This window comes from Protopterus annectens, chromosome 3.part0, assembly GCF_019279795.1.
Source record: "Protopterus annectens isolate FY-2018-M chromosome 3.part0, PAN1.0, whole genome shotgun sequence".
NCBI lineage: Eukaryota > Metazoa > Chordata > Ceratodontiformes > Protopteridae > Protopterus > Protopterus annectens.
In genome coordinates, this window is record NC_056731.1 from 1,213,547,953 (window position 1) to 1,213,575,231 (window position 27,279).

A 27,279-nucleotide genomic window follows, 5' to 3' on the forward strand; every position below is an offset into this window, starting at 1 on the left:
CTTCCCCAACCCTCAGAACAGGGGGGAAAGGCTCTTACATACCTTGGATGTACACAGACAATTACGCTACTATCTGGACAGGACAAAAAACAATAGAAAGACTGACCAGCTTCTGGTAGCATATGCAACAGGAAAGGAAGGAAAACCAATTTCTAAACAGACAATCTCCAAATGGATAGGAAATTGCATTAGATTTTGTTACTCCTACCATGGAAAGAAAACTCCAGAGAACATCAGGCCTCACTCCACAAGGGCTACAGCCACTACCACAGCCTTCTTACGAGGAGTGGCTACCAAGGACATTATAGAGGCTGCTACTTGGACCTCCATGCATACATTTGCCAAGCATTATAACTTACCTCTATACTCTAGATCCCGTGCTGGTTTTGCCACTGCTGTTTTGCAAGGGATCCTATCTACACCATAATCTCTTCTCATTTCCTCCTCCCCTAGTTTAGCTATGGTATTCTACCCATTTGTAAAGACTGCAGATGCATCCTTGAAGGACATAGTACAGTTTTGTACCTACCATAAATGTAGATGTCCGAGAGGAATGCATCTGCAGTCAGGATTACCCATCCTCCTTCCCCTCTGAGGTACTCCTAGGGTATTTGCCAATCTTCAGCTAGCTTGGGGGTGATCTATTATGGTGTATTTGTTTGTATATATGTACATACATGCTTATTTTGTGTGTTTGCTCTCTACTATTTGGAAACTTTGGCATTTATCCAAATTTAGCCATCCAAGAGGGCACCTGGCATCTGGGGCAAGAAACACTGAGGAAAATGGCGTCGGCTGATGCCTTTATACCCGAATAACTGCCGCAATGACGTCGGGTGAGGTGCGACACCAGCCGAAGCCAGGCCCAGACTTTGGAATCCGGCCGACCGAAGGGCTGCCTGACGACAGGACAACCCATTTGTAAAGACTGCAGATGCATTCCTCTCGGACATCTACATTTATGGTAGGTACAAAACTGTACTTTTTCCCTACTGAAGTGTGATCTCAGAGTTGGAATATTTAGTTGGGGGGAAGGCCACCACTTTGGAGGTTGTGGGGGCGTAGCTCCCCACCTGGGTAGCTTTTAAATTTTACGATTTTTTTCACATTGCTAGGTTGGCCTACCATTACTTATCCCTGGGAGACGTTTTGCTGAAAAAAAAGTGTAGCTTCAGCAAAAATGGGTCGACAAAGAGGTATTCGATGATTAGGTAGTTCGATTAACTGATATAGACCCAATCTGCAACTTCTTCATAGTCAGTGTTGCAGTATTGATTCTCGGGTCTTCTGCCATGCAGAAGCCTATGACCAACTCAATTTCCAGAGTCTTTGCATCATCCTTAGCAGCTGACGTCTGGCAACTTAATGTCTGCACGTCAGGGTACAAGAAGGGAGTATCAGTGTCATCTTCAGTTATTTCTAGCCATGCAGTCTGATAAGCTTCACTTGTGTTCAGTACTCTCGCAGTCCATTCTTTGGTCAGCTCATTTTTTCAGAGAACCTTCTTTTTCCCATCAGATAAGTACCCCATTTGGGGAAATTTTTGTATTAATTTAATGTTCAAAAAATCAACAATTGCTTGAAGGGTGGGAAGCAAATCCTGTTTAAAGATTTTCACTCATTTTGTCTGTTTTGCTTGGGGCTTCAGCTTGACTTCGCTAATAGTCTTGTCTGTTTAAAATTTCTTGCAAAATCCCCTAAAACATAGGGTTATGGTACTGGCTGCCCATATGGAGTTTTCCACTTCAGTTTCCCTGGTTGCATCACAATCCACTACTACCACAGGACATCCCAAAACTTTAGCATTGGCTAGCATAATTAAAAAAAAAATGGAAAGACAAAAAGGGCAAAGACTGATGTTACTGAGAAAGCCCTAGCTCTAGTCCGTAAGTCGACCAACGACCCAGGTGAGTTGCCTTTGCAGCTCCCCAGTGGTTCTCCTTCCTCCTAACTCTTAGTGAAGGGAGAATCATGACACATGCCCTCTTCATTGATCTCCTAACTCAGAACCAGAGGTATGGCATACATCCCAACCTGACAATGTTCAAATTAACAGCTTGGATGATTGATTAATAATCCTTTTCAGAGAATGTGCTAGTAATACTAAAGGAGGTTAGAAAACAGAGTACCAGAAAGTGAAATGTAGAAAAATTGAAAAGGTTTTCTGTCTGGTGCAAGACTAAAGGTATTCTACCCACACATGTAGCTTTAGAGCAGGTACTAGAATACCTCTCTCTCTGTACAAAAAAGTACAGTCTTGCTGTAGTGTAAAAATGCTTAATTCTGCTATATCTCTGCCTGCCTTCCCATGTCCTTAGGCCAGCCAGGTGAGAACTTGCATCCTCCTGGGATCTAAAGTACGCTCTGGAAAAGCTAACGCTGACACCTTGTGATCTAGCAGCTTCATTACCACTCAGATTGATCACTTGGAGAACAGGGTCTGATGTCCAAAGAGCCCTTCCGTATTTTTCTCAGGGACAGAATAACCTTGAGAACTAATCCTTCCTTCATGCCTGTAGTAGTAGCAGAGGTCTCCTTGAACCAAGCTGTTCATCTCCCTGTATTCTGTCCCAGTCTACAAAACAGGTGAGAGAGAAGCCTTGTCTCCTTAGATCTATGCAGACAGCTGAGATTTTACCTACACAGGATAACTTTGCCAAACAGATCTGACTAGCTGTCAGTAACATTTGCGGAGGATAAACAGGGAAAACTAGTGGAGAAAAGACAATTTCCAAATGGATTACAAATTGTATTGTCTTTTGTTCCTTTCACTATGGTAAACAGATTCCTGGTAGAGCCAGGCTCATTTAACAAGGACAAAAGATTCCAACACAACATTTCTAAAAGTGACACCTACACAGACTATTCTAGTAGCAGCTACTTGGTCCTTCAGTCACACATTCACCAGACATTACCACCTTGATACTGTATCCAGAGTTCGAGTTTGGTTTGCCTCTGCCACACTGCAGATCCTGGTTTTCCCTGCTCAGTATACTCTGCAACCTCCCGAGTAGAGAAGGTGTAGAAGTCCTCCTATGACTTAGTACTGCAATGTTGATTATGATGAACATATTATAGATAAGATATGTAGGTAGCTTACCATAATTGTAGATGTTTGAGCTGATCAGTTTTTCAGTGCTTTTTTCTGTTCTCCTTACCCTCTTGTCTTTTGCCTCCGAGTTTGCGGTGGGTACCCTACTGTCTGCTCTTTAATACATATAGTCTCCAGTTGTTAGTAGGGTCAGTGTTGCAAGTCGTCTTCCACCTGAGGAATACCTTGGACAAAAAAGACCTGAAGTTGGCACCAGTCGATGTACTTTTATACCACCAGTGTCCTGTTGTCAGACTGCAGGGATGTCTGCCATCTAGGGAATGGTGAAAAACTCTGGTATTTAACAATTTTGGTAAGACATCCACACAACTGTATTTCTTTGTAATATTGTGCATTTGCACCATGATCAAGGCCGAAAAGGTTCAAGGACCAGTCCACCCACCAGGTTAACTAACAAGGAAATAAGTACAAATAAATTAGCCCCAGCTTGTTGAAATAACCCACCTTTGGAGGTAACACAACAGCAAACACTTGAATCACATCAAAGTATTCATGTCAGTCGCCCTGCTAGACAGGGGTCCAGGGAAGTAAATACTGTGGGAAGAAATAGCCAGGGAATTGTTATGGCTAGGCTTGAATAGGCCCTAGGGCCGATAGCCTAGTACCAACCTACCTATGAACCAGACTATCTTTGATGAATACAAATGCAAGTGCTTCAGAGATATATTACAGATTCCAAGATGTACAGTCCTGACCTGAGTCTGGATTAATACTCTTTTTAATTGTGGGTGCATATAAACTTTGTAGAAATTAAATGGTTTTCCTTCTGCTTTTTGAATTGTAAATGTAATGTCTTTTAAGTTCTAATTATTTTTTTAAGTAATCTGACCATTTGCTCCATTCTCATCACCGCACATTTCTACTGCAGTATTCACTATTTCCACTAAAGCTTTCCATTTTTTCAGTCATCCTTACAATGCTGTATCTTTCCGAAACTGGTTTATTAATCACAAAAAAATATTACTAGTTTTGTTTGGGAGGTGGGGGGTTAAGGGAAGGCAGGAAATGAGCAGTTTATGTAATGTTGGACTGAATGAAAGTTGTTAAAAAGAAAACATTTATGTATACTTTATGAAAATAGTAATGGAAAATATTACTGTGTTTTTTCTTTTCTATTAACGTATGTGTACCACCATCATGTTATGATGTAATAAAGATGCTTAAAACTAAATAACTTTAATTAACCTCACAACATGGAGAAAATTGAGGAGGCATGCAAACTTGTCAAGCAGTCCTAACATTTCACCCTAAGCTTGGAACTTTTGATGCATAGATATGTTTTTCTTGAGATTCAGCCCCAGTAGTCAGGTTAGCCCCTTCCTGAAAGCAACTATCCCTGTCTGGCAGGCAGTGAAGAATAGCATGGCAGTCAGTTAGGGAGAAGAGCTATTGCTTTAATAAAATTTGAGTCAGGGGTGTCTCTGTAGGGGAGGCGGTGTAACAGAAAGATAAGTAATGATTGTGACGACATTAATGGATTATTCAATCTGTTTTTATACTGAGTATATCATACAGCTGTGAATTATTTATTGGGGCATGGGGTTTATATACCTGGAGTGCAAGTGGAGAAACAATATTAACCATAGTTGTAACAGAGATGGAATATCCATGTTATTTGACAACAGAGTTGGATTTTTAACATTTTCTTTTATTGTTTGTAGAGTTCTGTACCATTTTTTTCAGAAATATTGTTCCTTTTTTTATAGGACTATGAACTTCAGTTAGCCTCATACTCCTCGGGACTAGAAACGCTTCTTAATATACCATTGCAGAGGTCCATAATTAAATCGCCATCTACCACCATTCAGCAGGAGGTAATGAAGGATTATTTTCATCATTTCATTGTTTAGACTTTATAGAGTAGAAAAGAAAATGTGGTTTATTAACCCAAGATTGCTTATTGACTATCACTCCAAAAGTCTGCACATAGCTTAAGCATAAGTGTAAATGATGAAAAATTATGCATATGTACAGTTTTTAGTCTTTTTTTCACATTTTCTTTAGAGTACATTTAGAGTAGAAGCTGATACTCCAAGTTAATGTCAGGTTTTTAAACCAGTAGACCTGGCTGTTCTCAGTCAATTTAAGACTACTGAATCACAAAGTTTTTTTTTTCCTGCCACATTATTTCTAGTGGAGTTCATCCTTCCCAGTGACTACATCCCCTTTATCCAGCTCCTCCAGGACTTACCGTCATACCAGCTACTGTCTTTCTTGATTGCAGTCGAAATCCTGGCTTGTTGTTCTTCTGTGCCCTGCATGAAACAGAAAGACGTCATTGCACAGCCGTAGTGAATTTTACACCTTACTTTTAGGCTTTCCTCTGACATCCAAACTGCACAGTACACAAGTAAATGAACTTCATGTTTAACACTTACACCCTGACAAGTCAGTGCTGGTCTAATTTTGACATTCAAAAATGACAGTACTAAAGTGAGTCAGAACATTTTCTGTTGATACCTACATCTTAGTAAGCATCTATCTGTTCCTGCATCTGAGCAGATGGCACAACATAAGCTAAGGTAAGGCACCTTCACATCACCTTTGAAACATTCAGGGTCTGCGACTTCTACTTAGACTTTTAGTGCCAGAGTACTTTCAGTTGTCTGTTCAGACCTTTACATGTAATATTTTAATGTGTTTGTCATAGTACTTGTGCACAGTGAAATAACTTTCCTTGTTTTGCTAATAGTCCACAGATGTACAAAAACGCTACATTGAACTACTCACTGAATCTAGTGACTATTACAAATTCTTGAGTGAAATGCTAAAGAACATGGAAGAACTGAAGGTATGTACTTGGTATTTTATATTTTAGCATCTCTCTACTTTTACTTGGATTTATTAATAAAGCTTGATGTGCTAAAGGATGGGTTTATCAGCTGTTCTCGAATCCACTAGCTCAGTGTGTCTTGGAGTTTGTTTTTTTGTACTAAATCCCCAAAGATGAACACCAGTCCAAGTAATAATGTACAGAACAAAAGCACACAGGCTTACTGTGCAAAAGCTGTCATTCTGTTACTAAATGCAGCACTGAGGACCCTCCTTGATAGGTTTTGTGTTTGGGTTTATCATCTCCATTAGTTACCATTCAACATTTTTTTGGTGGAAGTTACCACAGCTGAGGATAGAAAATCTCCTGTATTAATGCACATTGTGATGTAGCTTTAAATAGTCATATATGTACTTGTTCCTTGTGCCTACCCCATTCTCTATTTTTTGCCACTGACACAGTTCTGTTCTTAATCCTTGGGCTAGAATTCCAATCTTCTTGGAGAGTGGGCTATGGCCATTGCCTTCTACAGGTAGGCCTGCATGACCCATGGCCTCTCATGCCCCACAAATAATGGAAATCATCTCTAGCTACCTAAGGTTTGATTCCACTGCAGATATTCATTGCTGTGGGAGACTTGAGGTCTGGGAGAACTGTACCTGTGGTTCCCACCTTGAGGGTGCATTGCAGAGTGTTTACGCTACCTTTACCCCACCTGATCGGCATTGTTCCTTGACTGTGTAGCTTGACTGTGTGGACTGGCCCTTAGAGTGTCTGGTTGCAGATTGGGGTTTTTGGGACAAGTGTTTTCTCTTAGACCTTCTCTTTTGGATCATGTAGACTAGTTTACCGAGGTTCAGGAGGGATCACAGTGTGAAACCATGCCAGGGGCTGTGGCCTAGGTTTGAAAGACTGGGAACTTGTTTGACTCTTGGTAGGACCTGACGTTTTGTGTGCAGCTTTTTGTCAGTAAGGAATTCATTTGGATATTGGTGCCTGATGCATGCATCTTCCTTCCACAGGCAGGCTTCACTCACCCTAACTGCCCAAGCTTGTTAGTCATGCATTACACCCTGAGACTCCTGCTGTGATGTAGATCCTAGAGTCGTGACCTTAGAGGTCCCACTCTGATTCCTAAGTTAGCTATGCATGTGGTGCTAGTTTGAGAGAAACATTGGAATCCCTGAATTCTTTCAACTCTCTCATAGGATGTTTGTTTCTGTAGTAGAGAGATTATGTGGTGCATACTCTGTGACTATTTTATTTTTATGTTTTGTTGACAGGATTAATCTCACTAGGCCCGTAGTTTATTTTTCAGGAGTGACCTAAGGTAGTACTTATACTAACAAGGGTAAATTTGACCAGGGCACTGCGGAAGTTCCCCTACTGTTTTCAAACATGTACTTCCTGTTGCTAGTGCAAGGGCAGTTGGGAGGAAGATGCAGTGGCAGAGTAGGAACAATAAGGGGCAGCAAGTGAGATGGCTGAGCACTCAGATGAACTAAAGAATATGCAGCTATGAATCATGGAACTGCAGCAAGGTGGAATGTTAGATTCTCAAAGCTGTCATTAGTGAAATTTGCAGACTTGAAGGCAACTATGTCTTGGAGTAATGTGATGAAATGAACTGAAGCAGAAGATGATTTTTCACAGAGCACATGGAGGTTGAAATTGTGTTACAGGGCAAAGATGAGGGGCTGGTGATGTCGAAAGGTGTGGATTACAGTTGTCTGAACTGAAGAAGCAACACATACAAGGTCAACATGGACTAGAATGAATGATATATGGAAATGCACCAAAGCAAAGAGGGATCCATGACAGTATTTAAGACTTAATTCTACAACCCACTTAATACCTGATATTCACATGTTCTGTGTGGATGTGCTGAAGCCACTGGGTTTAACTTGAATAAAAAAGAGCCAAAATTAATTTAGAAAAGGCTCTGTTTTTCAATGTTTACTTGAAAAATAAAGCAGCTCTTTTTGTAATGAAGAAACATTTTATGGACTGTGCTGAAGAGGCATCCCACTTCAGTTACAGGGTGCAGACACTTGAAATATTGGTTAAAAGAAGTTATGTTTCAGTTTAGGATTAATGCTATATATAAAAGAAGATTAATTAAGACTTTGTTGCCTGAACATTGTGAAGCAATTTATATTCAATCGAAACAAGAGAGAGGAAGATGATTGTGGGATTGTCAAGTAGTCTGTTTCCCTGGATTTGGTAATGAAAGAGGGAGAACTGGTACATTTACCAAATGCACATTGATTCAAAGTTTCAAAACTGATATGTTCTACCAAGACCAGCCTAAGGACTATTACTTTTGTGGAGAAAATATGGCATTTAATTAAAACTGTAACAAAAGTTATTGTGAACTTTGTGGTGAAATGAACATTTAAAGAATAATTATGAACCTACATTTAGGAGGTGTAAAAAGAAGTGACATTTGAATAAACCAAAAATGGGGGGCAACATAGCGAGCGTTGGTTCACTGATAGACCGGGGGGGGGGGGAGAGAAACTGTAGAAAAAAAGTAATTTTGATAGCAGTGTGAACACGTTATTGAAATGTAAATGACAGTGTTAATGAAAACATAGATGAATTACATAATGAAAAGGTGGGTGTTAAAAATGTTGTAAATAGAATGAAAGGGAGATTACAGGAAAAAGATGAGAGAGGGGTATCTAAAGATAATTTAGAAAATAGGTATTCTGTATTACAGACTGAGGAAGGAGAGGGGAGGAAAGTTGGAGCTAATGAGGAAGACCATACCTTATAGAGCTATAGGGGATAGGTTAATTAAACTTAATATATCCAGCAGATTGAAGGTTAAAAGGTAATAGAGGAATGACCATCGTTTGACAGTAATATGAACAGTATTAAAGTCACATATTTCACTACAGGATGTTATAGTTATTACATTTAATGAAGAAAAGATGTAAACTATTGTAGGAAGAACAACTTTTTCTAGTCATTTGAAACCGATGAAAGTGCCAAGGTAGCAGTGCTGATTAAAACAAAAGAGGAGGCAGTTGTCCAAATTTTGAGACATACAGTGATATGACCTGGAAGATTGCAAGTTGTATTTTGCTCATTTGGAGGGAAATCTGACAATCTTTGTTGCCTGTGTGCATCAGCTAAGGGAAAATTAAGACAGGATTTATTTTATGTGTTACTAAATTTTGTGGTTGTGAATAGATTAATAGTTTGTGGAAGGGATCTTAATTGATAGACTACAAAAAAGATAGGAAAGGGCATAGAAATAAAATGATTGTGTTACAAGTAATTAAGAGAGCAGATTTGCAGACGGTTAAGAAGTGGAAACAAGCAGGAGAGGGGAACTTGTGAAAAATTAGATTATTTGGTTTGTAGTAATTTTTAAAATGTTTAACAGTAGAGGAAAATGGTGGGATTTCCGGATCACTGGGAGGTGTTTATGTCTGCTGGAAAAGAAGAATTTTGAATACATATAGGGAAAGAATTAGTAATAGATGAGAAATTTATAATGACCAAGGGGTTAAATGTCTATTTTATTAGCTTGTAGAGTAATCATTAAGGTATACAGTTCTGTTATTAGAATTAGAGGGAGTTTGTGGGAAGCTTATAAAATAAACTAAAGGTGTTAGAGGCATAGCGAAAAAAGGGGTTGAGACAGTATAAGGAAGAAAGATTGTATTTGATTTTTAAATGGGACAGTTCGGAGTATTATATGAACAAGAAAATATATAAGGAAAATGAGGGGAATATGAGAGAGTTGTTCAGGAAATAAAATGCTATAGTTAAGGAAAGAAGCAAGAAGTTGAATTCATTGTTGCAAGGGATGTGCAGCAGGAGTGGGTGTGTATGGAATGTCTAATGGATGCAGAGGGAGAGTATAGAATGGGGGAGGAAAGGCTTGTGAAAGTGTTGAGATATTTATAAATGTTTTTATGGGAGCAACAGTTACAAGAAGGAGGTGTAAGAAGGCTTAAATGGAAAAATGAAGTGCGGGTATTATAAGCAGATATTGCAGAAGGGGATGCGTTAAGAATGGTTCAGTTGAATGAGTACCAGTAGTAGTTGTGATAACGTGGGTACTGTAAAAATATGAATGAGAAGAAGTGAGATTTTCTTAGAAAAGTATTGTAGAAATGGTGATGTATAAAAAGATGAGGGAATGGATTTACAGTAGTGTAGTGAAATTCATGTGGAAGCAGAAAGAAAAAGATGATATTAAAATTTGAAGACTGTTAGCAATGACTTGTGTAGATTGTATAATACTGGCTGACTAAAATAGACTAAATTAGATTAACAAAACAGAGAGAGAAGACAGAGCAGAAGTGTATGGTATTGTTAAAGGGAAATGTATTCAGGAGATATTACATGAAGGAAATAGCGTAAATAATTAGATTGTGAGAAAGGCTAATAATAGGGGGATATTACTTAAACAGTTAGTCATGAGAATCCTTGTCAGATGGCAGGGGTGGTATATTATTATGGTTTACGGAAAATGTACTTAGTTTAATAACAGACGTGTATGATGATGTGTATGCTATGGCTTATGTGAATGAATTCATTGGGAAAAGGTTTAAAGTAAAGAATGGGATAAGGCAGATTTGTACAATGAGCCGCACATTATTTAGTTAAAGAAGTAAAGTGTTTAGCAGAGGAGTGGGAGTAGGAAATTGTCAGATTTGTAATGCCAGTGTGTATGCCTTGTCTTATGGTAATGATATAGTATGAATTGTTAAACAGCAACACTTTTAACTGTCCTGCAAAATATTAACTAATGGATTTATAATCAAAAATAAGATAGGTATTTAATCAAAATAAGCATAATCAAAATAAGCATAATAGATTTTTTGGGATGACAATAAGGGTCAGATATGTGTTAGTAAAAAAGAATTGTGGGAGTAAAATTGGGGGAATGGAATATGGAGAAGACATATTGGAAGAGATTGAGGTGATGGTTGCTGTTTGGAAAGGATGTAACATAACTTACAAAATTTATGTAAGTCAGTGTTTTAGGGACAGTTAGGTTGTACAGGATAGGATTATCTGTTACTAGAAGAAAGGATAACAGAGCTAATAGTTTTTTTTTTCAGTAAATTGGGGTCAGGACTGAATCCTATAAAGAGAGCAATATTGTATATGAAGGAAGCAGGAAGTTGATGGGATAGGGTCTATGTTCGCGCATCGAAAAAATAAATTACAGCAAAAGAAAGTTTAACATACTGAACATGCTTAACAGCGAAAACTAATTCATTGAATGGCCATAGTTGGCCAACAACCAGGAAGTAGCACGACGTGTAAGGTAAATGAAGAAAACCTTTTTTAAATTTTCCCTTTTTCCCACTGTAGTGTGATCTCGAAGTCAGTATATATAGTTGGAGGGGAGGGGAGACACAGCCATTCAATGAATTATGTTTCACTATAAAGCTTTTTTGGTACGTTAAACGTTCTCTGTTTAATGTTCAATTATTAGCTGTTCACTCTTGTATATATATTTTTTTTGATGCGCAAACATAGACCTGATGGGATATGGTGCATCCACAGTTGTTCTTGAGTTCATTACATTTACAAAATATAGTGAGGGTAGTGTTGGAGCAAAGTACAATGTTACACAAGTTGGTAGAAATGAATTGCAGAGTATTTTGGAAGAGGTACAGGGATGGAAATTGACAAGAGAGAAGTGGGCATTCTACAGTATGGGTATAGGCAGAAGTGGAAAATCTAGTGAAGAATGTGTGGAAAATAGGAAAAAGTAGTCAGATAAATTATGAGATCTTGGGTTTTTTTTGTTTTGGTGAGTAAAACATGGATAGCACAGGCAAAAAATATTGGTGAAAAGGCTTTATTACTAGATGGCAAGAGGAGTTATCTTATTCGAAAAATTGTTGTGATATAAGGTACTACTGCAGGAACATAGGTTTTATGAAAAATATGTAAGGAAGTATTGAGTAATAAAAATGGAACAATGAGGAAGTTTGGAAGTGTATTTGCAATAGGAATGTGTTTTTTCTTTTATTGGTTATGGTTTGTAATTATAGGTAAGATTGAATAACTTTACATATGGGAAGAAACATATGGGAAGAAGGTTTAAGGTATGTTGAATTACTCTGTGAGGCTGTAATATTAACTCCCCTACCCTTTTTAGTAGGTGACATGGAGTCTTTTCCATCCACATGAGCTACCATCAACTCAGGCAGAAGGGACCTCAGAGATGCATCTCATCCATATGATGACATACTAAGGAGTGCAGCATCTCCCTTGTACTGTACTGCTGTGGGAGTAATGGAAAAATGAATCCCTAAGCATCTGATGTGGGAATAGAGCCCGCAGGCTTCAGATTTTCAAACATCAAATGGAAATGCACTACCTGCAGAGCAATGGATAGTACTGCATTTACTTAGGTTTGGAGAGATCGTTTCCAAGTGTCTCAGCTGGCCCTTCCATGGAACCAGCCTTTGTTACTGTTATCATACAAGCTGCACACTGGGCAGATGGTTGATGTCACCCTCTTAATAGGCTGGAGTGCGGCCATTTCTCTTCATCCCAAGGCTGAATTCCTTGTGATCTTAGAAGGGCATTAAAATTCTCCAAGGCCACCCTCCATGCAGCTGACAGACAGGGTGGCTCACAAGAAGGACGGAACTGGAAGGAAGGTATGTTTCTCATGGAACATATGTCCTTCAACTGTACATCTTGCTTGTTTATATTGCAGGCCACTGTGATGAAGGAGCTATGGCCACACGTGAAGTTGTCCATGATGGAATTCAGGAATATATTAATTTTGCTATGGAAAATGCAATATCAGTGCAGTCCTGCCACACGTGTTTGTCTTCTGTGAGTATCCTGGCTAAAGGCTGTATGGTCAGGAATATGTCTGTCAGTTGGATTGTATGCATTTGCCCCAAGGGAGATGACCTGGGCAACCTATATTTGACTCTGCATTTGATAGAAGTGTGTTGTTTGTTTGGGCAGGAGTTATATTATGTGCATTATGCCTTCCTGAATTTCAAGAAGGTCCCTTCCTTCTCAAGAGGGTCCACTTCTGGTCTGAATTCTCATACCTATAGAGGAAAGAGGATGTCCCATAGGAATCCTGGACAAGGGACCAAGACTACTCCGCCTTGCCCTGGGACAACAAGGTTTCCATTATGAATATCAATCTAACCCCCCTTCTTAGTAGATAAGTCCTTTTGGAGTTGGGGAGGGCAAATGCAGATGTCCTTCTATTCCAGTGTTGCAGTGTTCTACATGTGGGTTTACCCTTCTTCCTTTTGCATACGTCTGGCCAGTATTCCAAAGTTTTTCAGTCCCTCAAGATGTGTCAGGCATCTGATGTGGCTGCAGGAATGTGGGCCATAAAAGTGATGTCTGCATGCGCTAGCCCTCAGATCTCTTCATCCACCAGTCGTATGCCAGGTGTTCTTGCTACTCACTGACATCGGATTTGAAATAATCAAGATAAGTACCCTGTTGGGGAACCTTTCAGTTCTTTTGTTTTTATCTATAGTCTGTTCATGTCATCCAGAAGGGGCAAGTGAAGTGTAAGTGTGGCCGGCAGATCTCCCACAAAGACACCCACAATCAGTACCTTTTTTGTTTGGGTAAGGAACACGATCACAAGAACTGCCCTATTTGTCAGGCATTCGTCCCTAAGACCTTACATCGCCATTTGCATGCACTGAACCTTTATCTAGAGAACTAGTAGTTAAAGCAACTTGCATTAGGGATGGAAGGTGCATCCGATGCCCAGTCAGAACCGCATAAGAAGAGGGCCAAAGCCATGCAGGCTAGCTCTTTTGCTGCACCTCTACCACCTGTACCTCAGCCTGTGGCCAACATTGGCCTGGCAAAGGAACTGGCTTCCACCAGATAGGATAAAGTGGGTACCTATGAGGAAGCCGCACAGTCCTGAGTGGACAGCACGTCCGTAGAGGTTTTACCGGTGTCTGCCTCAGACACAGGAGGGTAACCAGCACTCTCTGTGGGCCCGTCGGATTCCACCAATCCCATCCCTTCATCTAATATGAGGCCTTCTCCTAGCCGAATGCCAGCTAGGCCTCTGAAGAAGAAACAAATGACCAAGCATCTCACTCCACCACCTGAAAGCATGCCTGATTGGCAAGCTTTCAGCCAAAGCCAATTGAATGCCTTCATGGCCCTACGTCCTACTATGACAGGAAGCCCTAGCATTGTCCCTCCTGTCTTAAGTCCTAGGCCCCAAATCTCAGATACAGTAAGGAGGGACAAAGAAGAGGAAGAACTTTGACTCCTCAGAAGACTCCCTCTTCTTTTCCTCATAGATCTCCTCTCCCCTGGGGTATGGATAACCAGAGGAAGAGTCCATTCAGCCTGGATCCCCAGTTGGGGATTTAACCTTTGGGAAACTGTCTGCAAAATGAAAGCTCACTTTAAGTGGGAATCCACTGACATGACTGAGGTGCAGAAGAGGTTCTATGACCTCATACAGATGGACTCTCCCAGTCCTTCAAGTATCCCTCCTATTCTGTCGGATTTTCTGGATGCTTTTTCCTCAGCATCCCTTAACCCTGACTCCCAACCTCCAGCCCCACATAGGGCTGACAGATTGTACAGGGTCCCAGAATCACTGTACAAGGTCCCAGAATCACAGAAATTTCTGCTTAAGTGCCTGCCAGTTGACCCAGCCATTATCTCCATTTCCACTGATAGGGCTTCCAGGCTGCTTCCTACCACAACCATTCTTCCAACTGACAAGGACAGCAAGACAATGGAACATCTGGGGAAGAAAGTCTACACTTCAGCCACCCTGTCTTTCAGGGCCAGAAAGTGCCAGACTCATATGGCCAAGTACTCTTAGCCCTGTTGGATAAGGCCACTAAGTAAGTGGCTGACATCCCAGACTGTGCAGCCAAAGCATCTCTATCCTCCCTGCTAGCTCTCACCTCTCAGGTGAATAGACACTCCATAAGGTGCAGATATGATGCAGCTGAAGCCTCCGCTAGGTCAGCTGCATCAGCTTCTGCTTTAAAGAGATACTCTTGGCTACATCTGCAGCCCCACCCTGATGACTTTAGAGCTAAACTGACACCCCTCTAGATCATTCTGCCTTGTTTGGCACCAGAGTAGCTGACCTCTTCAAGTCTCTACCTGCCAACCTCACTATCTGCCCCTTCTAACTCCCTTCCCTTGTCTGTCCGTCACTCTCACTGTCTCCCTGTATGGTCCCACATTACCTCAAACAAATGGGTTCTTTCCATCATCCGGAATGATTACTTCATGACTGGATCACCCTCCAGTAAGATTGGGCACTCCACAGCCACTCACCAGTCAGCTGTTCCTCCTGCAACTGGTACTGCAATCTCTGCTAACTCAAGGCACCATAGAACCAGTGCCTCTGGAAACAAAAGGAAGAGGATTTTACTTCAGAAGTTTTCTGGTTCCTAGAAAAGATGGACCATGGAGACCTATACTAGATCTCTTGCATCTCAACCCTTTCCTAAAGGTGCCTACTTTCAGGATTCTCACTCTCCCCACCCTCTTCTCCTGCTCCTGCCTCAAGGGTTCACAGCAAACCTAGATATAAAGGATGCTTATCTACACATCCCAATAAAGCCCACATTCAGGAAGTACCTGAGGGTTTTGGCAGGCTCATCCCATTTTCAATTCTGTGTTTTGCCCTTTGAGCTTTCCACCACACCCAGGGTATTCACAAAATGTCTGGCTCCAGTCTTTGCCTATTGTAGGACAAAGGGTATCCATATATTCCCTTATCTAGATGCCCTAATAATTCAGGCAGACAATCAGAATACCCACCTTTTTCACACTCAGGTGCTTCTGTCTCTCTTGCAGTCTCTAGGTTTTCAAATAAATTGCCCAAAATCCCATCTGGAGCCCACACAGGACATTGTTTTCCTAGGGTGCAGGATTCAAACAGACCTCATGAAGGCCTTCCTGCCACCATAGAAAGTGGTGTCCTTGACAGAACACCTGCTCTGCATACTCCAAGCATCAGAACTGACAGCAGGGCAGTACCTGAGACTTCTGGGATACATGGCAGCCACTATACCCATGCTCACCCTAGCAAGACTGAACATGAGGCAACTACAATGGTATCTTCAGTCTGTCCGGACCCAGCATTCCCACTTCTTCCATACTTGAAACAGGAAATTCAGTGGTGGCTAGGACAGGTGGCCAAGAACCCAGGCCTTCCTCTCCAACCACCCCCACCCACCCACTCAGATCATGCATACAGACGCTTCACATCTTGGCTGGGGAGCAACACTAGGCCAAAGACAGGGCAGGGTTTGTGGCCAAACACACACAAACTACAGCACATCAATGTCAGAGAGATGAGGGCAATCCTCCTGGCTCTACAAGCCTTCCTACCCTAGCTCCAGCAAGGCCCTCAAGATTTTCACAGACCATACCACTGTCCTGTGGTATCTCAACAAAGAGGGAGGGACCAAATCCTACCTCCTTTGCAGACTAGCTCTGCTGATGTGGAAACTGGCCACCTCGCAGGGGATTACCTACAGGCAGTTTAAATCCCCTCCCTTCACAACTCCCAGGCAGATTATCTCAGCAGGACCATCTCAAACAACCACGAATGGATGCTTCACAGATGTCTTCCTGGATCTGGTCCACCGGTAGGATACACCTCAAATAGACCTGTTTGCCTCCTCCATCAGCAGGCAACTTCCTGGTTTCTGCACCAGGACACCAGATCCCAAGACACTGTCAGCAGATGCCTTCTCAATTTCTTGGAAGGGGAAATTTCTATATGCTCCTCCCCCTTCCATTTGGTTCAGAAGGTGCTGCTGAAAATTCAGCAGGATGCACCACAAATCTTGCTGGTGACCCCCTACTGGCCAAGACAGCACTGGTTTCCCCCTTCTCCTTCATTTGTCCTAGGGCAATCGCCACGAGTTACCCCCTTCAGTGGACCCATCACACAGCACAAGGGAACACAGATACACCCACAGTGGCAGTCTCTGCACCTCAATCTGTAGTTGATAGGATTCTGATCCCCTTTAGACACCTGTACAGTGAGGACATTCTCAGTGTCCTACAGGAGGTCAGGAAACCTAACACAAGAAAATCGTACCCCTCAAAGTGGAAAAGATTTTCCATATGGTGTCACAAAAGATAGTTGGACCCACTGGCAAGCGGCATCCATCTTATCCTGCCTTACCTGTGTGAACTATTGCAGACAGGTCTGGCCTACTCTTCTTTAAAAGCACACTTGTCTGCAGTCTCTGCCCGTCTCCCTCTGGATCCACCCCTAGCATCCAGACTTCCTACCAAACTCTTCCTCAAAAGGGTACTTCACCTGAGACCTCCCAGGAAACCATACCCTCCTCTCTGGGACCTTAACTGTGTACTAGAAAAACTCACCCTAGTTCCTTTTGAGCCAGCAGACAAAGCCTCCCTAAAATTTTGCATATGGAAAACTGTTTTATTAGGGGCTCTGACCTCAGCCAGAAGGGTCTTAGAGCTACAAGCTCTAATGGCTACACCACCTTTTCTAGTCTTCCACCTTGACAGGGTTACTCTCAGGACTAACCTATCCTTTTCGCCCAAGGTAGTGAATGACCTATCTTTGAACATACACGTACCTACCTTTTTCCCCAATCTGCAGGGGTATAGTGAGAGAGTACTTCATTCCCTAGATGTCCACAGACAGCGCAGGTTTTATCTACATAAAACCAAGTCCATTAGGAAGACTGACCAACTGTTTATCTCCTTCCACCCCAGATTCCTGGGGAAAGCAGTGACCAAACAGACAATTTCGGCTTGGATCTCCAGGGCCATTTCCTTCTGTTACTTGTACCATGGGAAAACCTTGCAGGGCAATATTAAACCCCACTCCACCAGAGTAATGGCCTCTTCTGGAGCCTTCTTTAAGGGGCTAGACACCAGCACAATCCTTGAAACAGCTACTTGGTCCTCAGTGCACACTTTCAACAAGCATTACAAGCTGAACCATAACTCTAGGGTCAGGGCGGGGTTTGCCAGAGCTTTCCTTTATGGATTCCTGCAAACTTCTTCCAAACCACCACCCAATTCACAGTGAGGTTTGGCACTCACCCACATGTAGAATACTGCAACACTGGAATAGAAGGACATAGGAAAGTTGTGTAAAAGTTTACCATAACCATATATGTCCTTCTCTTCCATGTTGCAGTATTCCTTCCCTTCTTCCCCTCCTGTCAGGTTGCACTTGCTGTTCTGGGTGGCACTGTATGGGCTATGCCCTACTAGGACTGGCTCTGACTGGGGCTTTCCATTCTGAGGGCTGGTGCATGCAGACATCACTTTTATGACCCACATTCCTGCAGCCACGTCAGATGCCCAATGCACCTTGAGGGACTGAAAAACTTTGGAACACTGGCTGGGCGTATGCACATGTAGAATACTGCAACATGGAAGAGAAGGACATCTATGGTTAGGGTAAGATTTTACACAACTTTCCTTTCCTGCAGTTTGTTTGTGAGCTGTCCTCCCATTTGCTTGTGTGGTGTCCTTCTGTGGTCATCCTCCTCCTTCCTGCTGTTCTGTCACTTTTCTTTGGGTATATTAATGGTATGGCAGAGAGTTTGTTATCTTGTTAGTAGAGGAAACTGCTTCCCTGTCTGAGAGAAGAGCACAGTTTCTTCCTCGTCCTTGCCTGCTGCCACAGATCCAGGCCTCAGAGCTTGGGAACCCCCCCTCGGAGGGAAAGGATCCCCAGAATTTTGGCCTTCCTTACTTCCTCCTGGAAAAGCTGCTGCATTCCTTCATAGGCTGTGGGGTCATTGCCCTCTTATGGAGTGGCTTTAGGCTCTGCAGCTCTTTCTTGGGAGCAGCTTGATTGGAATGGAACACATCCACATCTTGTATTTGGTTTACTGGGTTGGAGTTCTCTATGTAATATTCCTGAGTAGTTTGTCCATCAAAATCTCCATATCCCATGTCCTTGTGAGGCTTATTCTGGCTGTGGGACCCTCTGGGGTCTCAGCTTATGAGTTTTTTTGTTTTTTTTATATGGACAGTGGCTTTTGTCCTGTACTTGGCTGCCCCTTTGTATGCACATGTGACATGTATGTGGGAGTATTTCAGGTTCTGTGAGCCTGGAAGGCCTTTGCTTGTGCCTTTTGTTTGTCCTTCCCTATGAAATTTTTACTGCTTGTGCTGCTAATAGATAGCTAGGCAGATATTCGTACCAGTGCTCTGGGTATGTGATAGCTTCTCAGGTTTGGCAGAGCCATTAAGTTTGAAACCTTCCGGCTTTCTGAAGTACCTTCCATACCTGTCAGGGCGCTGTCACTGTTGCTGAAGAAAATTACTTTCTATGACCTGACTTAGCACCTAGTGTCTGTCTCTTACTGGCCATAGAGTCTTGTTTGGCTGTTTGTGGTTCCTCCCTTCTTAGACTCCACAAAATGTTTTTTCTTAAGTTCCCGGATGGGAAGAGAGGGCAGATGGGCAGGTCTCCACCTCTTTCTTTTACTGTTATATTGAGGATCTTGTTGTGGTATGTATTCTGTGTTGAGCTCGTATGACTGGCTTCTCAAGGCAACTGTTTTGGTCCCCTACACTGGGAAGCAGAAGTCCTTAAGATCCTATCAGGAGGAGTCTGTGAGGATAGAACATCCTTCTGGCTACTTTGTCTAGTTTTGGGGATTGCAATATCATAGGCTCATAGGTAGCTACTAGGCTATCAGCCCAAGGGCCTATGTAAGACTAGCCAGCAAGGTTCCCTGGCTTTCTCCACCCAAGAAAGTTATTTTCCTGTGCCCCTGTCAAGCAGTGCCGCAGAAGTGTTCCCCGGGGTGAATTTCCTATTTCCCATCCACTTATCAAGATTTTTCTTGAAGAGTGCTAATGAGGAACTCTGCTTGACATAGATAGGTGGCTTGTTGCAGAGTATGGGAAGTCTCTGCGAGAGGAATCTATCCCTCCAGCATTTTCTGTTTATTGTAATGACAAGGTATAGGTCCCTAGAGCGTGCATCTCAGAGGGATTGGGATTTCTTAAGGTGTAGCCTGTCCAACAGCTCTGGGTTTGACATAGCTTTGTATATTAAGCAGAGATCACTTCAGAGTAGGCGATATGCTATGGAAGTCAGTGTAGGGCATCTGTTTGAGTCCCGTAATCTTCTTTGTGAGGTACTTCTGAGGGGTGTTGTACTCGATAATGGGTCTAATGAGAGCCGAGTAGAGGGAAACAATGATCTCTTTTTTTCTGGATGAGAACCCTTTTGTGATGACGTGTGCCACGTAGAAGGATTTCCTGACTACTGTGGTGATGTGATTATCAAAGGAGAGACTACTGTCTACCTGAGTCCCCATGTCTCTTATCACACCTTTGGCATTAAGTGGACTGCCGCCTATGTGGTAGTTCATGGATACAGAGTTTTTTCCAAAGGGGGTGACAGTGCAATTTTTGGCACTGAGCTTGAGGCAATGACTCTGACACCAAGCATCTGTCTCAGTGAGGCCCTTCTGCAGGATGCCCACGTCATTTGGGGACTCGATTGTGGCACCTAATTTGCAGTCATCTGCGAACTTCATCAGCCAGAGGCCCTCTGTGTTAGCCCGTACTTCAGAGAAGTAGATACCAAACAGGAGAGGACCCAGGACTGAACGCTGTGGCACTCCACTTGTCACTGGTTTGAAGTCAGATCAGATTTGGAGTCTGCAACTTTTACAGTGTGGGTTCTGTCAGTGAGCCAGTTGGCAGCCCATTTTGTGAAGTAAATTTTATCTATAATTCTAGAATGGGGGATGGTGTTTGAAAGCCTTGGCAAGGTCAAGGTAGGCTGTGTGAACTGCCTCCCCCTCATCTACGGCTTTGGTGACTGTTTCAAAGAAGTCGATCTGGTTCAGGAGGCATGATCTGCCTTTCACTAACCCGCACTGGGTGGGGTCCAGAGTTTGGAGGTTACCAATGTATTTATTTATGAGTTCCGTGATGATACATTCCATGGCCTTGCAGACCAAGCTCGTCAGCTAATAGGGCGATAGTTTCCAGGGTCTGTGGTGGCTCCCCCTTTGTGGTGTGGTATAACTATTGCTGTGCACCATTCAGTGGGTACAAAGCCTGATGTGAGGCTATGATTGAACATGGTGCTTAGGTGGGGAGCCAGTGCGTTGTGAAGTTCATGTAGAACAGAGCCTGGGATGTTGTCCGGTCCCATGGTTGCTGTGTTTTTGGCTTTGAAGAGTGCAGTTTTTATCTGCGCAGTTGTGATTGCAAGGGCTCTGCATTCTTCCAGTATAACTATGGGCCCTTTAAGGGGTGAGAGGGGGTTAAAGTTAGTGCTGAACCTGTCAGCCAGGATGTTGGCGATATCAGTTGGTTCTGTGATTTTCTTGCCATTATGCTGTAACTCAGAGCAGATCTGGGTGATGCCATTGAGATTCTTGACATAGCTATAGAGTGCTTTGTGGTTGTCCTTGGAATCCATGGCAGTCTTGTTTTCTAGCTAGCTTTGGAGGATTTTATGAGGGATCTTAGCTTCTTACTGAGGCTGACCAGGGAGCTCCTCCACTCATGGGATTTTACTCTTTTGCAACAGTTTCTTCCTTCTGTTGTAGAGTTTGTTTATAGCATGGGACCACCAGATTGGCTTCCTTTTTTTCAGGATAGCGTCTTGGTTCTGTTAGGGATAGTACGATCCATGCACTCGTGTAAGTGCTTATAGAGTGCATTTGTGTAGGATTCAGCAGTCATGACTGAATTGTCCATCTGCATGGGTGTCGTGAAGTTTGCCACGTCTGTCTTAAGAAGCATGAAGTTGGCTTTGGAGAATTTTTTTTACAGTGGTTTCCTTGATGGGGGGTGGAGGCTGAGATGTGGATATCTATAGTGATTAGCGTATGGTCAGATCCGATCAACGAAGAGTTGACTTAAGGTGTGGAACACCAGTTACTCATGCTGGTAATGACTAGGTCTAGGATAGTGTTGCCCCTTGTTGGGGGTGTGGATAAGCTGATCCAGGGCATTGGAATTTATGAATTCTAAAAAGCGTTAAGTGAAGGAGTTGGTACATGAGTAATTTTTCCAGTTAATGGTGGGATAGTTGAAATCTCAAATTATTAGGGTGTTTGGTTGAACCTGAATATTTTTCCAGTATGTCAAGAAAAGAGGAGTGGGAATTCTGGAGCATGGTAGGAGATCTGTAGCAAGCTACAATTTGGATTGCAGTTTTGCCCAGAGTTAGTTGCACCTGGATGATTTCGGATGCATTATGTTGGGCAACTAGTCTGAAGGTGTGGATATCCTTGATGAATATGGACATGCCTCCACCTTTGGTGTTCCTGAACAGTTAGATGGCCGAAAGGTATGGTATAAGTTATAGCCTGGTAATGCAAGGATGCTCTCTGGAGTCTTGAACCAGGTTTCAGTCATTGCACGGATATTGATGTTCTCCATTTTAAGGAGTGCCTCGAGTGAGTGCATTTTGAGGTTTAGACTTCTAGCGTTGAGTAATATTACCCTCAGTTTTTGCTTGCCTGTACCTGTTATTGTGGTGGGTTTGTCATTTGTACCTTCCCTAAAAAAGGCACTGTAGGGGCGGCAAGAGCCTTAGCTAGTATCCGGAATCCCAGGGGCGACAGGTGCAGGCTATTTCTGGCAAAGTATCATGGCTTGTCAACCATGTCATCCCAGGCAGACAGCGGATCTCCTTAGAATGACACCAGAAGCTTAGACAGTTGTTGAAGTCAATCATTCTGTCCTTGCACTGCGGTATCATTCTGGGGGAAGGTAGGATGCTACTCAGGGCTAGGGTCATACGTGCCTTGATTACATGATTGGAGAGCTCTTCCATGTCTCTTTTATGTAGTACAGGGAGATACGTCTCAGGTTGTTCACACCAATATGGACAATGACAGTCATATTTGTACTTGTTTTGGAGTGACCTGAGTGCATAGGTTATGTGGTGGATCCTGGCACCTGACAGGCAGCTGACGGTAACCTTCTCCTTGTCTAGTCTGGTGAGTGGAACATCAGTGTGCCTGACTATAGAATCACAAATGACTAATGTGTTTGGTACATTGTTTTGCCTTACGGGCTGTGGTTGAGTGACACACCGAGTCTGTGGGTTATGTGTCTTTTGGGTTGTGTTGAGGGGGTGGAGGTTGCCTGCGTTTCTGCTTTGGAGGTCTCTGTTGCTTGGGCAGATTATTATTGAGAGCCTCCATGAATGTTTTTGTGTTTCTAAGTGTGGGTTTTGGTGGTGTAGGTTAAGTGAAACTATGTGATGAGTGTGGTGTGGTGCAATTGTTAACCTTCTCCTCTTGACTGATGAGTTCATTCCTGGTTGGAAAGAGCTTTGCCTCCATTTTGGCTAGATAAATGCATCTCTCACAGGTTGTAGTGTTGGGTGGTAGGAGGAGAGGGGTTGTCTGTGTACATGAGGCAATTGCTACATTGCCCCAAGATGCCCAGATTCATCAGGTAGACAGGAGAAAACATCAGGAGCTGACCCTTGGACATGCCTGAATAAACAGCTATTTTCCTTTAGACAAGTGAGGAAAGTAGGTACAAGAGCTGTTTTCCTCTAGACAAGTGGAAAGTAAGTACAAAATTTGTTTTCCTCTAGGTAATGAGAAAGGTTGAGTGCTGTAGTAATTTGTTGCTATTTAGTGTTTACACGTTCTGAGCAACTGCTGAGCTCGAAGAAGCAGATTCAAGTGCTAAAACTAAGAAACTGGCTAGGTCTAAGGGAAAAATTGAAGAGCAGACGTCGGGAATAGTTTAACCCTAGTTAAACGGCGCTGCGGGATGCGCAAAACTGCACAAACACGGGTTTTTAAACAGAAAGATGAAAGGGATAGAAATAGCCCAAAACGGCCAATAAAACTACACTTTCTGAGCTGAAACCTTTCCTCCAGTGACAGATAGGTTGTTCCAAAGCTTACCACTCTCACTGATGAACAGAGAAGCTTCCCTTTATCTTAGAAAGGTCTGGGCAACACAGGAACTTACAAACAGCCCAGAATTCAGCAAACTCTGAAAACTGGACTTGACTAGATCTAGAAAGGTGGGAAACATGTAGAGGGATAGGAATTTTTTTTTTAAAGTTAAAGCAAATACAGCAATAAAAACACTTTTAACACAGTAAATAGGCTATCGTACTTGAGTGTATAGCCCTTTACAGTTAAACAGATGAAAAAGCCTTACAAAAATGATAATTTAAAGTGCAAACAGTATTTGATTTCAGAAACAGTTCAGATAAGTAGCAAAGTTAATAAAAAAGCGGCCAGAATAATGCGTCTAGCAAAAACAAGCAATAAAAAGCAAAACAGAGGTACTTAATCCATTCAAAGTCTCCTTTTCTCTCTGTGCTGTTTAGGACTCTGCAGGACACCCAGGCAGGCTCTTGCCGAGGTAATACAAGCTCAAAAAACGCGCAAACACAGATTTTAAACAGAAAGATGAAAGGGATAGAAATAGCCCAAAACGACCAATAAAAATACAGTTTCTGAGCTAAAACCACACCTCCAGTGACAGGTAGGCTGTTCCAAAGATCACCACTCTCATTGATGAACAGAGAAGCTTCCCTCTAACTTAGAAAGGTCTGGGCAACACAGGAACTTACAAGCAGCCCAGAATTCAGCAAACTTTGAAAACCTGACTTTACTAGATCTAGAAAGGTGGAAAACGAGTACAGGGGTAGGACTTTTTTTTTTAAAGTTAAAGCAAATAGCAATAAAAACACCTTTAACACAGTAAATAGGCTATCACATTTGAGTGTGTAGCCCTTTATAGTTAAACAGATGAAAAACACTTAAAAAATTATAATTTAAAGTGCAAACAGTATTTGATTTCAAAAACAGTTCAGATAAGTAGCAAAGTTAATAAAAAAGCGATCGGAACAATGCGGCTAGCAAAAACAAGCAATAAAAAGCAAAACAGAGGTACTTAATCCACTCAAAGTCTACTTTTCTCTCTCTGCTGCTGTAGGACTCTGCAGGACACCCAGGCAGGCTCTTGCTAAGTTAATACAAGTGCAGAAACCGCGCAAACACGTGTTTTTAAACAGAAAGATGCAAGGGGTAGAAGTAGCCCAAAACGTCCAATAAAACTACAGATGTTCTTCGTGTTTCACTGTTGCAGTCATCACATTTGGGTTATCTGCTTGCAGTAACCCTCAGTCAGCCTGATTATCAAAGTTTTGGGTCCTGCATCGGTTGCTGTCTCATCTTCCATGACGTCAGGTAGTCAGGGGTATAAAGCATGCAGCCAACACCATTACATCAGTCTTTCTTGCCGTGCCGTGCCCGAAGCAGAAGCAGTTCGCAATTACCGGTTGGCCGACTCCTGAAATTTTCATTTTCGAGTTTCAGTACTGATGTCTTCAACTAAAGCTAAGTACCTCATTGGGGAAACTTTTTCTTGCTCTAAACCGATGTCAGTAAAAGTCAATAATTGTATTTCTTGTGGTAAGCAAATACCTCATAAAGATTTTCATTCTTACTGTATTCCTTGCCTAGGCCCTAACCATGACATACCTCGCTGTTGGTTTTGTGCCTTATTTAAACAACAGACTATTCGTCATCAGTGTATTTACACTTCTAAATATTTTGGTGGTTGTTGTTGTTGTTGTTGTGTCTTTCGGCTTTTCCCGGTTAGGGGTCGCCACAGCGGAACTCCGGTCTGCTAATGATTGGTAGTTGATTTTTACATGCCAAGTTACCAGCCCTGATGCACAACCTTCAACGAAGGTACTCCCATTCACACATGTCTCCACGCAGAAGACGCTCTAACTGAGAATCGAACAGGATAGCGGCTTATTGTGAGGCGACAACGCTACCACAACACCACCACCGCGGGTCTTCTTGGTACTCAGTTAAATTATCCAGATATGTCTTCGGTAAGCTAAAAGCAAAAAAAGTGGAAAACAGTTGCCCAAAAGGTCCAACCAATACAAATCCAAGCAGAGCAACTGTAAAGAAGGCCTCGACTCCTTAGTTACATAAAACACTATTTAATCCACAAAAGACTCCAAAACGTCCAACACATTAATGCTGTTCACCAAAATCCTGAGTTTTCGTTTCAAATTACTTCCTCAGATGAAAAACTGAATGCATACCTATAACACACCCTCCAATATATACCCTCTATCCCAGTTAACTAATAATTAAAACAATTAAATATTTATTTTGCCTCATCAACTTTAAAATATGCTTAATAATGAAAATATGCACATTTAACTATTTTAAATATAAAATACACCAACTTCTTTAAAAACTGCATCAATAAAACATACATTTTAATACCAAATTAAAATACTTTTCAAAGGTACACTTTAAAACACATTCTTAAATTTTCAAAATTAATGAACAATAGCACCATCATGTGTTGAGAAGAGGTTTTGAACAATTCCAACAGACAGGTAGAAAAACCAGATATTTTTTTTCTAACTAAATATATAACAGGTTTAAAGACTTAAAGTTTTGCTGCTCTCATCTTTAAAACCGGGGCCAGGGAAACTGCATCATTCAAGCCTGGAAACTTAATCGCTTGCAGGGATAGTTGCCACAATAATTCTTTATATTCTATAGACGTTTCCATGGGCCACCCCTTACATCTTTTTGCACCACTTCTAGGACAAAAAAGCTAAACTTTGCTTCCTGGCAACTTTTTTTATGCCTATACAATGCATTATTAGTGCATTTAGTCCTAATCTCATAATTATGCTCGTATATTCTATTTTTTAACTTCCTTTCCGATTTTCCCACATAAAATGCACCACAATGGTCACACAACGCCAAATATACTATTCCACTACTGTCACAATTTGCAAAAAATCTACTCTGAATTAACCTGTCCCTACTACCAATATATATGGTCTCCTTTGTGCATATAAATGGGCACTGGGTACAGCGACCACATTTGAATGTTCCTACTTTCCCATCTCTGAATATATTTATATCACTTTTGCCCTCCAAAATAAAATGTCTTTAAACTTTTGCCCCTTCGATAAGTACATCTCAGAGGCTTTTCAAAGATACCCTCAAGGTCCGAGATCTCCCCAAACCTATTCCATTCTTCTTCTAAAATTTTTCTTATTTTAGCAGCATCACCATTAAAATCCACAACAAAATTGCTTTCTCCTTCATATTTATCAACTTTTGAATCTACCCTGTTCAGTCCTACTTTGTCTCCCAAAATGGGTTTAAATTTATCCTGTCTTGCTGTCCTCACCTCATTCTCAATCGTATCCACCAGGTCAATGGGGTAACCCCTTTTTCTAAACATTTCACGCAACAACCTACACTCGTTATCAAAATCACTCTCCCTTGATGTCATCCAGCTTCCCCTTACGTACTGCCCCTTAACAATACCCCTTACGTACTGCCCCTTAACAATACCCTTTTTCTGATGGTAAGGGTGGGCACTATTAAAAGCCAAATAAGAATTTGAGAAGGTCTCT

General features: G+C 42.0%; 1 protein-coding gene across 3 annotated transcripts in view; it reads left to right on the plus strand.

Annotated features, from left to right (window-relative positions):
• The window catches only part of LOC122796716 (desmoplakin), a 1,113,853-nt gene that overhangs the window by 853,480 nt on the left and 233,094 nt on the right, over window positions 1-27,279 (plus strand). For all 3 annotated transcript variants that reach the window (XM_044065413.1, XM_044065414.1, XM_044065415.1), the window contains exons 21-22: window positions 4,819-4,926; window positions 5,805-5,903. In XM_044065413.1, the coding sequence (XP_043921348.1) occupies window positions 4,819-4,926; window positions 5,805-5,903 (207 nt within the window). The remainder of the gene's footprint in view (window positions 1-4,818; window positions 4,927-5,804; window positions 5,904-27,279) is intronic.